At 43.3% G+C, this 13,688-nt stretch overlaps 1 protein-coding gene and 1 long non-coding RNA gene across 2 annotated transcripts; one reads left to right on the forward strand and one right to left on the reverse strand.

Annotated features, from left to right (window-relative positions):
• Window positions 1-305: 305 nt before the first annotated feature.
• LOC127299224 (GDSL esterase/lipase At3g50400) lies at window positions 306-3,060 on the forward strand. The gene is made up of 5 exons (XM_051329155.2): window positions 306-640; window positions 1,037-1,167; window positions 1,651-1,884; window positions 2,088-2,343; window positions 2,633-3,060. The coding sequence occupies exons 1-5, from the start codon at window positions 346-348 to the stop codon at window positions 2,923-2,925; spliced, it is 1,209 nt and encodes a 402-aa protein (XP_051185115.1). The 5' UTR covers window positions 306-345; the 3' UTR covers window positions 2,926-3,060.
• A 4,230-nt stretch (window positions 3,061-7,290) lies between these two features.
• On the reverse strand, window positions 7,291-9,300 carry LOC139831253 (uncharacterized). The gene is made up of 2 exons (XR_011745940.1): window positions 8,678-9,300; window positions 7,291-7,521 (listed from the first exon to the last, which is right to left on the reverse strand). It is a non-coding gene; the product is annotated as an uncharacterized lncRNA (long non-coding RNA).
• Between the last annotated feature and the right edge of the window lie 4,388 nt (window positions 9,301-13,688).

Genomic DNA, 13,688 nt, shown 5'->3' on the forward strand with positions numbered 1-13,688 from the left:
CAGGTACATGCATGATTTTTTTCGGAATTTTTTGACAAGTTTTCGATTTTTTTTAAATTTTCGAAAAAACCGAGAGCAAATGCTCCCGGGAGCCAAAACGCCGCTCCCTTTTTTTTTTGTTTTTTTAATACGCAGGGAGCAGTGGAGATGGGGAGAAAAAAAAAATCCCCACTCCCTGGTGAGCCACATTAACGTCGCTGTTCCTCTACAGTAAGAACACGTCCAACCCCGCGACAAGGCAGCGACTCGCATTAATCAAGACGATGCTGTGTAGCCATCCAGCTACCCTCAGCTGATAAGATAGTGTTTGATCACTCATCGATCCATCGATTCTTGGTCTGTCAAATGAAGAAGAGGAAGACGATGGCTGGCGCTGCGCTGCTAGCCGCCGCCGCGGTCGCCCTCATCGTCTGCTCCCCGGCGTCGGCTGCCGGCAACGGACAGAACCGCCGTCGTCGTGCGGTAGTCCTCCCAGCGGTGTACGTGTTCGGGGACTCGCTGGTCGACGTCGGCAACAACGACTTCCTGCCGCCGCCGGCTCCCCAGGCGGGTTTCCCCTGCGGCGTCGACCTCCCTCGCGGCAACCCCGGCCGACGGACCGGGCGGTTCACCAACGGCTACAACCTCGCCGACTTCATCGGTGAGTCCGCCACTGGTTTGGTGGCGCAGATCTACTTCTTATGCTTCAGTTCAGACTGTTGATATCATGATATGGACAGTAATTCAGATATTTCAGTGCGGGCTTCCTCCTCAACTGAACGCAGCCCAAGCTGATAGTACATCAGTAGTGCTCCCTTCATCCTATGAAATATGTCTTAGACTTATTTAAATTTAGATGTATCTAGACATAGGGTGGAGGGAGTACAAATTTTACTATATAATTGTACAGCAAAAGTACATTTGAAATGGTGCAAACTATCTTTCTGAATACTGAATGCTGTACTTGTTTTTTCCATAGAAAATTTATGTGCTCATTTCCTTCCCGATTTGCTTATACTGATACACACAATTACGACATGTTTATCTTTGTACACAGCACAACGTGTGGGGTTCAACATGAGCCCACCAGCTTACCTCTCCTTGACGCCGCAAGTGAGCCTCGACCTCCTGAGCGGTCGGGTTGGGGCCAATTATGCTTCTGGTGGATCGGGCATCCTCGACGCTACTGTATGTATGTACAGTTGTACATAATCTAGAACTAACCACCACTTTCCTTTTGTTTAGACATGTTTTAGTTTGCTCTGTTGGTTAGAGCTGCAAACTAGGCCCTGAAGCCTGAACATAGAGTGATGGCACCGTGGTACTACTTGCTAATTATGCTTGATTGACATTTATCGCTCTGTTCCATAATATAAGCCGTTCTAGCAAACTATAAGTAAAATAGTTTGCTAAAACGGTTTACATTCTTCAATGGAGGTAGTACTATCTTTGTTACAAAATAGATGATGTACTACAAAGCGTGCACTGAAACCTCTGTAACTTTGACAACCAAACGTGAAATGATTATTGCAGTTGGATAAACGAAAACAATATCATTAGATTTTCATGAACATAATTTTTGTAATTCTGTAATGTTTAATTTTGTTACTTACATGTTGAATTCAGAACCGAATGAGTGGTAATGTGTGGACTCTGCCTAACAAAATGCAGGGCAATGGCACGATCACCCTCCGAGAACAGATCAAGTTTTTCGCGAACACCAAGGCAAGCATGACCAAGACCGATTTGGGCCATAATAAGGTCAACCGCTTGCTGTCCCGATCCCTATTCATCATCAGCACCGCAGGCAACGACTTCTCTGCATTCAGTTACGGTAGAGCGAACATGAGCGATGCGTCGTCCTACATCGCTAACATGATCTCCACCTACCTCAAGCACATCAAGGTATGATTGCTGTGAACAACGGGGAGCAAAATCAGTGGAAACCTAGCTGGTAGGCCACATGGTTAACGGCAGGTGCAGGAGCAAAATCAGAACCACACATTTTAAATTGAACTTTATTGTTCAGGCTCACCACTTAGATATCCTGAAATCTCTTTGACCCCTGTTTTTTCATCCACACTAATCCACACACAATGTGCAAACAGGTATTATACGACCTTGGGGCACGAAGGCTAGGATTGCTCGATGCGGTGCCCATCGGATGCTTGCCTGGCAGCAGGGCTTCCTCGATAAACGATGGCCCTTGCAATGATGCCTCCAACTCTCTTGCCCAGCATTTCAACGCCCTACTCCGGCTTGAAATGGCCAGTGCCACGGCTGCTTCCATGCCTGGAATGGAGTACTCCATTGCCAGCGTCTACAACATCATCTCCGATATGATCTCCAACCCACCGATTGATGGTTAGTTCTCTTTGCACCTTGATGCAATGAAGCAACATTTTTTATTCCTTTAAAATTTCTATTGACACGTCTCGGCCAACAGAAAATCCCATACAAAGAAGAAACAAACCATCCAGCTAAATTTGTGTGTGTGTGTGTGTGTACCTTTGAGGCATAGTTTGATTCATTGGAATGCCAGATCGTTTACTTGTGCAAAAATCGAACTGTTTCATGAATAGTTTGCGTGCGAATTCAAACGGCGCAAGCTTGGTTGTTCTTACCTATCTGTGGTTGGATTGTATATGACCAGGACTTGAGGAGGTTTCCAACGCGTGCTGCGGAGGAGGGAGGCTCAACGCGGAGGTCAGCTGCTCGGCGACCTCGAACCTCTGCACAGATCGCAGCCGGTATGTGTTCTGGGACAACGTCCACGAGACGCAGGCTGCATACCAGCGAGCCGTCGCCGCCATGTTCGAAGGCACGGCGGCGGCAATGTACACAGAGCCCATCACCTTCCAGCAGTTGGTCACCCAGAAACAGGTAGCTCCAGGCGCTGGGATCGATCTGGAGCATTCATCTGCGGACCTGGCTGCTGAGATCTAGCCAAGTCACAAGGCAGGGCACAACTGTATGATTCTGGTCAATTAGACTTTGGTTGGAATCGTGCTGGTCAATCGAATTCCTTAGAAAATGAACCTTTTGTGGCGAGATTCCATGGTACATAGGCTCGGTTTGTTTTGGGTTGGGCAGCGACAGAAGCGGCTGCTTGTGGTGGTGAAACTGTTGTGCTGGAAAGCGGCTGAAATAAGAGTTGGTGGTATATAACTTGTCATACACGATATCGCAAGTTCAGTCGATCGAGGGGATAGGTCTAGTTTGTCTATACTTTATTGATTATTCACTGCCATGGGCCGAACAAACTGGCTATCAAAAATAAAATATGAGGTCATTCAAAAAGAGTTAGCTTCATGATAGTATCTCTAGAAACCTAGTTCCTTCTGGCATAAAACCAGCGGTGAAGAAGTGTCTCACAACTTATAAAGACGTGTGGGGAATCCATTAGGGCCAGGAGCTTTGACTGGGCATATTAGGAAGACGTCATCGGATATTTCCTCGTCCGAAAATCTTTATGTAAAGTTTCATTCATATCCATCGGAACTTGTTCCTCAGTCAGGTCCATTATGGGGTGATAGTTAAGCGACAGATCACGAGTATACATAGATTTAAAGTAGGGGAACACCATACGCTCCATCTCTAATGGGATGGACTGAACCACACCATTCTTTCGAGCACGCCAAACAACCTTCTGATGGAAGGAGTTACTGTTTATGTACACTTGTAGTACGAATTTCCGAGCGGGGTGCATTATTTTCATTTTTTTTAATAGGAGAGAAATGTCCTGGCATCTGCATCAAAGTGATGCACACAGCCTTATTCATTGCAAAATATGGATTCAGGATTTACATCTCAAGGCTCACACAAAGTTTCAGCAAAGATCAACCAACGAAAAAAGGGTAAAAACATCTCTCTACGCACCATTTCAGATCCTATTAGACGCACCATTTCAGATCCTATTAGATTGCTGCTAGCCACCCTGCTTGAATATAGCCCAAACGACCGCCATCAACCGAGTGCATCCAGAATCCATATGTTCCCGCTACTCCACATGAAGGAGGAAAGACCACATGTGAATCCAGTAGGTGCTTTTGTAGATGACCTGCAAAAAGTTTGGCACACTTATTTTGTTAAACACAACATCGTTTTGACAATTCCAAATTCAAACTAAGGCACAAACTCACAAGTCTTTGAGTTTGTCCCAGAGCCGATTCAGTTCTCTAGTCACATTACTGGACTTCTTCCTTCTCCATGCGTGTAACTTCCGCAGCATGACTTGCAGTGCATCGACACCGATCCCAGATTACCAAGCGGTCCTAGTTCTCGCCATCATGTACCAATAAGCTCCTTCATAGCTGGGTCATGCTCCCAAAAATTCTCGTAGCAGAGCTGAGGACCTTTTATGTAGGCCGAATCTCTTTAGACTAGCCACAATGGGAGTATCATAAGTAGTATCATGCATGCCATGTTGGCAAAAATCTGATGTGGCACACCAATTAATAAGGTGAGAGATGGGAGTGGTATCATAATATGATACCGTATCATAGCACGTAAAACTAGAAAACTTAATAGCAAACACATCATGTACACACATTTGCATTGAGATTCTACAAAATATTAAATATGATAATACTATGATACCATTTTATGATACTATGCATTGTGAGGTTAGTATCATAAACTAGTATCATGTGCATGATACTAGTGTTTATTTCCCATTGTGACTAGTCTTAGCCATATTGAGTAGGATGGGGCAATAGTCGGAGGGCTGACCAAATGCACAAAAGATGAGGCAGAGTAAATGTGGCCATAGCAAGATCAAGATGAACACGATCATTGTTGTTTCCAACCCTCTTGTTGTCATATGTGAATGGAAGACCTTAAAAGCCTAGATGATTCAGCTCACAGAGTTGTACACAATCTCTTAAAGCCATCATCTGTGACTCTAAAAGAAGGCATGCCGGAAAATGTTCATACTGCCATACGGCTTTATTAAAATCTCTAATAACTAGCCATGGGAGAGAAGATGACGCTCAGAGTGATGAAAACAACGTCCACGTTCGGTGACGATTAGAGCAAGTACAATAGAGTCTAGTCAGCTGACTATAAGACATTAAGTAATACGTATATTTTAGATGAGTTGGAGGAGAGAGAATGGGAGAGAGAAGGGAGGTGGGCTATTATGCAATAACTAGCTCTTATCCTAGGCACTTTGTGAGAGTGAAAGATGAGACATATGTTAATAAAGTACTTCATTCGTATAGCTAACTATTGTACATCTTAGCTATATGATAACTACAAATAACATGATATCTTGTTATAGGCAACAGTTGTCTATACTATTAAAATTGCTCTTTTTTTACGAAAGATATTAGAATTGCTCTTAGAGCAAGAACAATAGTGTAGCCGGCAGCCAGCTATAACAATTTGCCACATCATCTATAGTCAACTTATAGCTAGCATGTACAATAGTAAGCTATAAAAGTGTAGTACTTTTACAATACATGGCCCACCTTTTAGTCTCACATAGTGCCTAGGAGCACGTGCTAGAGCTGGCTATTAGATAAGAGCAATTCTAATAGTGCAGCCGGGTGCTAGCTATAAGGCCAGCTATAGTCAGCTTATAGCTAACTTGTACAATAGTTGGCTTTAAGGATTGATAACTTTATGTATAAAAGGCCCATCACACATACTCACAAAGTGCCTAGGAGCACGTGCAAGAGCTGGCTCTTGCATGAGAGCCCATCTCTCTTCTCTCTCCACTTCTCTCTCATCCACCTAAGTAAAACAATACTATTTTAATTCTTATAGTCTGCTGAGTCAGCCTTATTATACTTGCTCTAAGAGCCCACTTACCTTCTCTCTCCTAATCTCTCTCCTCCAACTAAGCAAACTTATAATATTTTATCTCTTATAGCCAGCTGACTATACCTTATTGTACTTGCTCTTAGTGACACATGGATCACCACAAACAAAGATCATGTGAAGTAATAATGGTTCACCCTGCCCAAGGCAGACGTGAGCATCAATAAACCTGGGGCTGTATCCTTGATGTCCATACAGATACAGTACTTTCATGCTAAAATAAAGCCAAGCCTTCACTCATACCATCTCAATCAACACCAAAAGAACCAGGGAGACCAAGCCAGTTTTCGCACGGGGCACGGCCAGCTTTAGTCCAGGGTCAAACGGGACCTTTAGTTTTAGTTGAAGATACCAACGGAAACTAAAGGGGTTGCGACAGGCTGCGGCTATTGCGAAAATCTTTACTCCTGGTTGGTATCCTCAATCAGGACTAACTGTCTACCCTTTAGTTTCGGTTGATGTCTCCTACACCGGGACTAAAGACACTTCCTACTCAATCCTTTCAGGTGTAGGTAGGTTAGGTGATCTAGTTATAATGAAAAATAATAAATATGAATTTCGACATATTTTGAAAAAAAAACTATATTTTTGGTAAGATGGCAATAAATTTCGCATACGAACTAAAAAAAATTAATATATGAAAATCTATGTACGCGAAAAGTTACATCCGAACTTAATCCCTTCGGTCGTTTAGCCAATTTTTAGATTCTCAAACTATCAAAGGAAAATATGAAAAAAAATTAGATTTTAGGTTTTGCAAAAAAAAAGTTATTTATTATTATTATTACTTCATTACTTTTGTTTATTAAAATAATTATTTGGAATTCGAACAATAAAGAAGTATGACATCGTGACCAAGCGGTTAATATAATTAATATGATACTAATATTAATAACGTATGCGCAAAGTAGATGGAAACGGGACGGAAGGACTCAGAAGTTAAACGTGCTAGTGCTAGAGTAGTTTGAGGATGATGACCGTTCGGGAAGTTTGACCATGAGTAAGTAGTTAGAGCATCTCCAAGAGATGATGTATAATAGCCGCGCGTTGTAAAATAACTGCTTTTTTTGTGGGAGGAGCAAAAATGATGCTCCAATAGATGTTGGGTCTCTAAACAGCACGCAAAAAAGCTGCAGCGCCTACCGCGCGATGTTCAGTGCTCTATAAAAATACTAGATTTAAATGTGCGCCTTGGCGCACGACTCCGTAAAACACATTCATAGGTAGGAAAGTGATAATAAATCTTTTTAGGTTTCACGAAACATAGCAAATCACCATAAATTATAACCAGAGAAACAAACTTTTTCATTTTGCGCTAAGCATCGACTGAGACAAATTGTTTTGATGGTGCGTTCTGGGCTCTTGGTTTAGCTCGCACCAAACAGTGAACTGACTTAACCAAGGGATACATTTTCAGCAACACATATACATATATGAGTTGGGCACTACCATGACAGGCAAAAAAAAAATGGAATTACAACCGCATAATTATTTGCATGGCATATGTACAGAGGCTTATGCCATTTTGGCCGAGCACAAAAAGGTACGAAAACAGATATTACAAGTGCAAGTAGCAGTGAATAACAATGAGAACGCCTTTGTGTGCTCAGGACGAATTCTGCACTCAAACTTTTTGAGGTCTGCGATCACTCTGTCAACCTAGATCATGTAAGTAGGACTTGTTTCGTATTTTCCATTGTTTCCAGGCATCCACTATCTCTGTGAAAATGATTCCAGCCAACTTATCATGTTAAAGAATTAAGTTCAAATTTATACACATAGATGGCATTCAGTTCATTATAACATGATTAATAATATCAAAATGGGAAAAGAAAGGCAAAAAACTAATAAGTTATAAATCCAGAGGCACCATTCTCGTAAGAAGCCTAAGAAGAATTGGCCAATAAACACAGAAGATATTGGAATATTGGTGTAAGCACATGTTGGATATATACAAGTTATCCAAATAGGCAAGATTGCTATGCATCGGATCAAAGTTAATAAGATACCAACCCATTCAATAGTACTCCTACTTCCCAAAGAAAATATGCCTGAATAATATCTTATTATTTGGCAGTATTGAACTTATATAAATTCACTTAGTTTTCCTCCTGGTACTATCTAGATCTGATTTGAAGCCAGAACTTGGGTACTACACCAAATCTACTGTGGATGGTCCAGCACTCAAGTAGCAACAGAGCGCTCTTCGGTCTGGTAATCTCATATCTAGACTTGCACGGACAGTGGACTATTGAATGGGACGATACAAACTGGAAACGAAGAGTTCATAGAATAGTGGAGTTTGGCTAGTTGGCTGAATATCTTCTCAGGGAAAACAATAGAGAACTTTCTATATGCAGTTACCTAAATACATGTATTGGACAACCATATCTTTGAACAATCTCAACTGATTTAGCAACTTGACAGATGTACACAAAGCCCAGAAGCACCAAAGGCAGCGACATGCATAATGGTCAACCATTTGCATTCATACATGGATCAGTTACAAAATTTCGAATGCATATGCATCCACCGAAACATATTTGATAGGCATGAAACTGCTATTCAAGTTTGAGGTAAAACTTCAAGTGAAAAGAAGAGAAGATTATTTGTGGTTCAGAACAATGAGACAATGACAAAAAAAAACTGCACAGGTTGCTCGATGCCTACTTTTTTTGGACAACCATTTCGTAGCAACATTTCCTATAGAACTATTATAAACATACATCCTGGGATTTTCATTCTTATAAGCTATGATGGTCCCAAAGTTGTTTTCGAAATGGAGGATGTGATGGGCCCAATAGCGTCATCCTCGCATTTAACCAGACAAGAATGATCGATGAAAGTGATATATCACTTTGGAGAAGCTACATACCTACAAAGTGTTTTCCTGGTGGAGAGGCAAGCGTGTTTCTTCAGCGTGTTCATCAGGACCATCCTGACACATAAACCTAGAACAAACCAAAATTAGTCTAACATTATTATTGTAAACCTACTTGACAAAATTACATGGTTCAGTCGATACAGAGTATTCATCTTAAGAACATCCTATGGGCAAACAGATCTGAAAACAATAGAGTTGCTAGCAAAGAGTTAACAAAATGCTTGTTCCCTTCTACCTCCTCTCTGGTTTGTAATCAAAATTCATGGAGAATACAAGCAGTATAAAATCTCAAGAGCTAGTTTCTCTTGTCTCTGTCTTGGGAGCAAACACACAGTTATAGCTTCATGTAAGCAAGTGGTAGCTATCGATAAGGTAAAAAAGATTAGTCTACACAAGTAGTAGTGCTCTGCCTGTGTAGCTTTCAAAGTGCAACATTTATTATCATATGCTATATTATTAGTAGCAGAACATGTAGCATCATTTATAAATGTTGTATCTAAAATAGCGGGGGAAGCCTATCCTCGTCAAATCTCATTTTGAATGATTTGCACCAGATTTTGCAGGCACAAATGTGGAAAAATCAAGTCACTATGCATATAGAGTGCAACAGACTGGAAATATTAGTAGGGCAATTATTGAAATGTCAAGATAAATTGCGAAACTGAAGTGATCTATCTAATAAGAGAAAAGAAGCACCCAAAGATCATACTAAAATATTATCCAGTAGCTTAATAGACTTAAATACCTCTGAACATACCCTTGACCAGATGAATCGTCATACATTTAACCTAAAGCTCCTTCAAGCTTTCCCTCTGATTCTTTTCTATAGGGGATGGCGGAAACAGGTGCTCATTTGATCTGGAAAAATAAATGCTGAACAATTCAAAATTCAGTAACCATGTAAGCATAAATAAAAGTAATGCAGACTGAACACAAACCAACTAACAAATTACAGGTCCCAATGAACACAAACATCAAACAGTAAATCTATCATTTTCATTTTGTAGTTTTCAAACCAGAAGAAGCTTAAATATGGGACAATGCATGCAACTATAACAAAACATTGTCCAAAGATACATACATTGTGCTTCATTTTGAGAATTAAAATACTTGCCTCATCTTTCTCCTTGAAAACTAAACAAGCGGGAATTTACATTTCTTCATGAAAACTAAAATACATGTCTCATCTTGCCTCATTCTTATTAGTACAGAGTGTGGTAAATAATATCCTAATACTACAGATCTTACAGTAGCTTACTGTGCACCCTTGCTTTATTTATAATGCTAGAACCATTGATTAAATAATCGAAGGAAAAAATTGTACCACGTACAACAAAATATGACCAAACCATGATGGCGATGGTATAGAGAAGTTTAACACACTTTATGGTGAAACCAGGGAATAAATCAGTGGGCGAAATCACCTTACTTTGCTTCTCCACACTCACACAACAAGATCTCTAGTAGTTGGTGACCACGATGCTCTGCCTCTAGTCCAACCCAGGAGCGTTCAAGCATAGGATCTATAATCTACTTCCTATTAGGAACAGAAACTCATCTACCAGACCTGAGAAATCTCCTTACAATAACAAAATTTTGTAGTAAAACAAAAGCTCATGTTAATCTGTTTAAATGAGAAGAACTAAATAAGGCACCGTCAGTCCCCTGAGAATATAGACAGTGACAAACTTGTCTAGTTAAATACATATAATTATGTTTTCAAATCCCGCCATGACAATGAGCCAAAATAGTGCAATGGATGACAAATCTCGTTTGAAAAAAAGGTCTAAAGGTTGAACTTTGGTTCAAAGCGCACAGGAAAAATACAGAAGTTGGCTCAAAATGTATGGAAGAAAACTAACAACTAATAAGGTCCAGCATTGACCTACCAAAAGAGCCAGAATTGAGGGGAATCTTCGTTTTCCATTGCTCCAGTCAGCTACTACTACTAAATTTTGAACTACCCAATCAGAATGTTCAATCATGATTACTATATGTCTGCAGCTGCACATCTTTGAATAAATTCAATGCCACAGAGATGACTGAAAAGGGGAAAATATAGGAATTACCTAGGGAATAGAGCGACGTCAAATGTTAGCTAACATCTGTCTTGGCTGGCCATTAGAATAGATGCACATCGCTTGTTTCCAGAGACTCATCCTGATGTAAGAATAAAAGCAAGGCATCATGAATGATCAGATTTGGAGAAGACAAAATAAATAGTTTTAGGAAAATAAATTTCCATACACTTACATGAGTGGAAGTTCTTACCTGCCACATATTTTGTTTACTGATATAGTCGGTAAGGATACATCTACGTGCTTACAAAAGAACTGCTGAAATAGCAATGTTCCAAGCATAAATTAACATCAGACTCCAGATTTTCATAAACCACGGTGCTCAGTAATTTGTGGAGGCATAGTATGATGTATTCAAGATCCATATGGACCACTTACGCAAGAAAAAAGGTGGCAAACAGTTCCGTGCCCATCTATTCTGCAAGAGAAAAGATTTTTATACAAATTAATGCCAACAATACAGTCGGGACAACTGAAAGATATGCTCAATCAGATGCTATCATATCTCTTCCTCCCAATAAGAATCTTGTTGTTGCTCTCAAAATGGTCATGCAACATGATCTTCGTCCTAGCAGGCATACAATTCAGCACGCACTAGTGACATAATCAATTTTGAAGTGAGTTTGCAAGGGGAAATCACTGAGCAATTTCATCAAGCGGTGGTGAGGACAAAATCATCTACAAAGGAACGAATGTATTGACTTCATTGAGCATCCAGTGTTTCTATGGAGGCTGGGATATACCTTGGTACAAGCTGGAGCCTGAAGCGTGAGGAAGCCTCCCTAGGATGAAGCTGAGGAGCGGTGGAGGGACCTCGAGCTTGCAGCGCAGTGGTGCCCGATCCCTACTGATCCAACAATCTACACACGGATCTGACCCCAAATCACAGTTTGTTCACGCCAAAACCCCATCGCGCACCACCCCTGCATCGCCACAACAAGCGCTTAGAGAGAGAGTTCTAGAGGTGAGATGGGGAGAGAGAAATCAGATACGAGGGAGTGAGAGGCCAGGAGTGGCATACCTCGAGCGAGCGTCGATGCTGCCCATCGCTATGGAGACAGGGATGGTGGCGGCCTCCCGTGATCCTCCCCACGGGCCGACCACGGGGCGCTCGGTTGGCCGTATGCCGTCCCCGCTGCAGCTTCCTGTCCAACGCAACCGCGTTGCGCCGCAGCGCGTCCTCGTCGGCGGCGCGGCGCACGGCGAGGGCCGCCGCCGCCTCCCGCAGCTCCCCGCCGCCTCGGCCGTGGCCGCCGTCCGCTCCTCCAGGCCGTGCGCGTGCGCCACAGCGCGTCCTCGTCGGCGGCGCGGCGCACGGCGAGGGCCGCCGCCGCCTCCCGCAGCTCCCGTGCCGCCTCGGCCGCGGCCGCTGCCTGCTCCTCCAGGATGCGCGCGTCGCCGTCGTCCATTGCTTCCGCCTGCGCGTTCCTGGCCTGGCGCGCGGGGGAGATGGCGGCGGTGGGACCGGCGGCGGCGTGAGCAGGAGAGAGCGATGGGATTGGGGGAGGAGGAGGAGGAGAGCGACGGGATTAGAGGAGAAACGGGGGCGGCTAGGGTTTTTTCCCCCTGGGGCTCGCTTTTATACGAGGCCGCGGTGAAATACCGAAAATACCCTGCGGGTTGAGATCCACTGCCTGGCGCCAATGCATACCGACGGAGATCCCAGCCGCAGTCGCCGATAGGCGGGCCCGAAAGATGGTGGGCCCACCAGCAGCCTCAGGCAGGTAGCACAGAGCCATTGCATGTCTTTATCTAGTGGGAGGAGAGGCAAGAACGAACGGCTGAGATACATAGATGAGGAGATCCGACGGCTCACGTGCGCTGATCGCTGTGAGGCCCCCTATGGGGGGCATCAATTATACCTTCAGATGTCCACGCACGAAGGCTCAACCGCGTGGCATTGGAAGTTTCACCGCGCGGAGCCGCGGTAACATCTCCTTGTCTGCCACTGCCTTCGGCGCCGTCCATGTCCGTCGGAGACGCCCCTCTCTGTCCCTGGCCTCGCGCCTCATTTGGCTGGTCCTATTCATGAGCTTTTATGGCTGGCGCCAGCGACCATCGGGCAGACCGCAGCGAGCTTCGCGACGGAGCAAGCGAGCACGGCAGGGGTGAGGATGGGAGCGGGCGAGCACGGCAGGGGCAGGGACGAGCGTCCATCGGGCCGGCGAATGCTAGCTCCGCCACGGTGAGCTTCGCGAGGGACGGCGACGGGAGCGGACGATCTCTTGTGCCAATTGCCAATTTGGGACCCGATCGCTTTTCTTAAAATTTGGATAGGGTCTTCTTTATAAAAGTTAGGGATCTGTTTGCTGCAAGTGAATAAAACAGTGTTTTACGTGGCCTATTTTACAGCGTCTGGTAAAGCGCTACTTACGACGCTCTATATTTTACCGAGTGGCGCTCTAAACAAGTTTTAGGGCGCCAAGTTTTTTGGCATTTGTTGGAGATGCTCTTAGAGACTAAACTGGTCAAGTAATTCAAATACTAGAAATTCTAGAAAAAATATCTGAATAGAAAAAAGTTAGAAATAATATTGAATAAAAAAATACATGTGGAGGCCTTTAGTCCTGATTGGTGTTACAAACTGGGATTAAAGGTCCTCCGCCCCAGCGTGCGCTTACAGCCCACGCGAAAGATCTTTAGTCCCAGTTGCGGTTGAAAAACCAGGACTAAAACCCCTTAACAACAAAAACTAAAGCCCCATTTTCTATTAGTTTTTTTTTGAAACGGGCAAAAAAGCTTTGCCTTATATTGATATAGGAGAAGCAAACAGATACTGGCAAGAGCCATAAAAAGAAAAAGAAGGCGGAACAACGTTTCGCCGCAGAAAACAACTCAGCTAACTAAATCCGCAAGGCTCTTGGCTCCTGCAAGGATCCAATCTTTTCCTTCTTCCCTAATCTTATGCATAACGACCGATGGCA

The sequence above is a fragment of the Lolium perenne genome, chromosome 5, assembly GCF_019359855.2.
Source record: "Lolium perenne isolate Kyuss_39 chromosome 5, Kyuss_2.0, whole genome shotgun sequence".
NCBI classification, from domain to species: Eukaryota; Viridiplantae; Streptophyta; class Magnoliopsida; order Poales; family Poaceae; genus Lolium; species Lolium perenne.

What these genes read in the sequence shown, in the direction of transcription:
- LOC127299224 (XM_051329155.2), top strand. Translation starts at nt 346, where the DNA reads ATGAAGAAGAGGAAGACGATGGCTGGCGCTGCGCTGCTAGCCGCCGCC. An exon ending in CAACCTCGCCGACTTCATCG is followed by an intron (nt 641 to 1,036) that starts GTGAGTCCGCCA and finishes CTTTGTACACAG; the next exon opens with CACAACGTGTGGGGTTCAAC. An exon ending in CGGGCATCCTCGACGCTACT is followed by an intron (nt 1,168 to 1,650) that starts GTATGTATGTAC and finishes AACAAAATGCAG; the next exon opens with GGCAATGGCACGATCACCCT.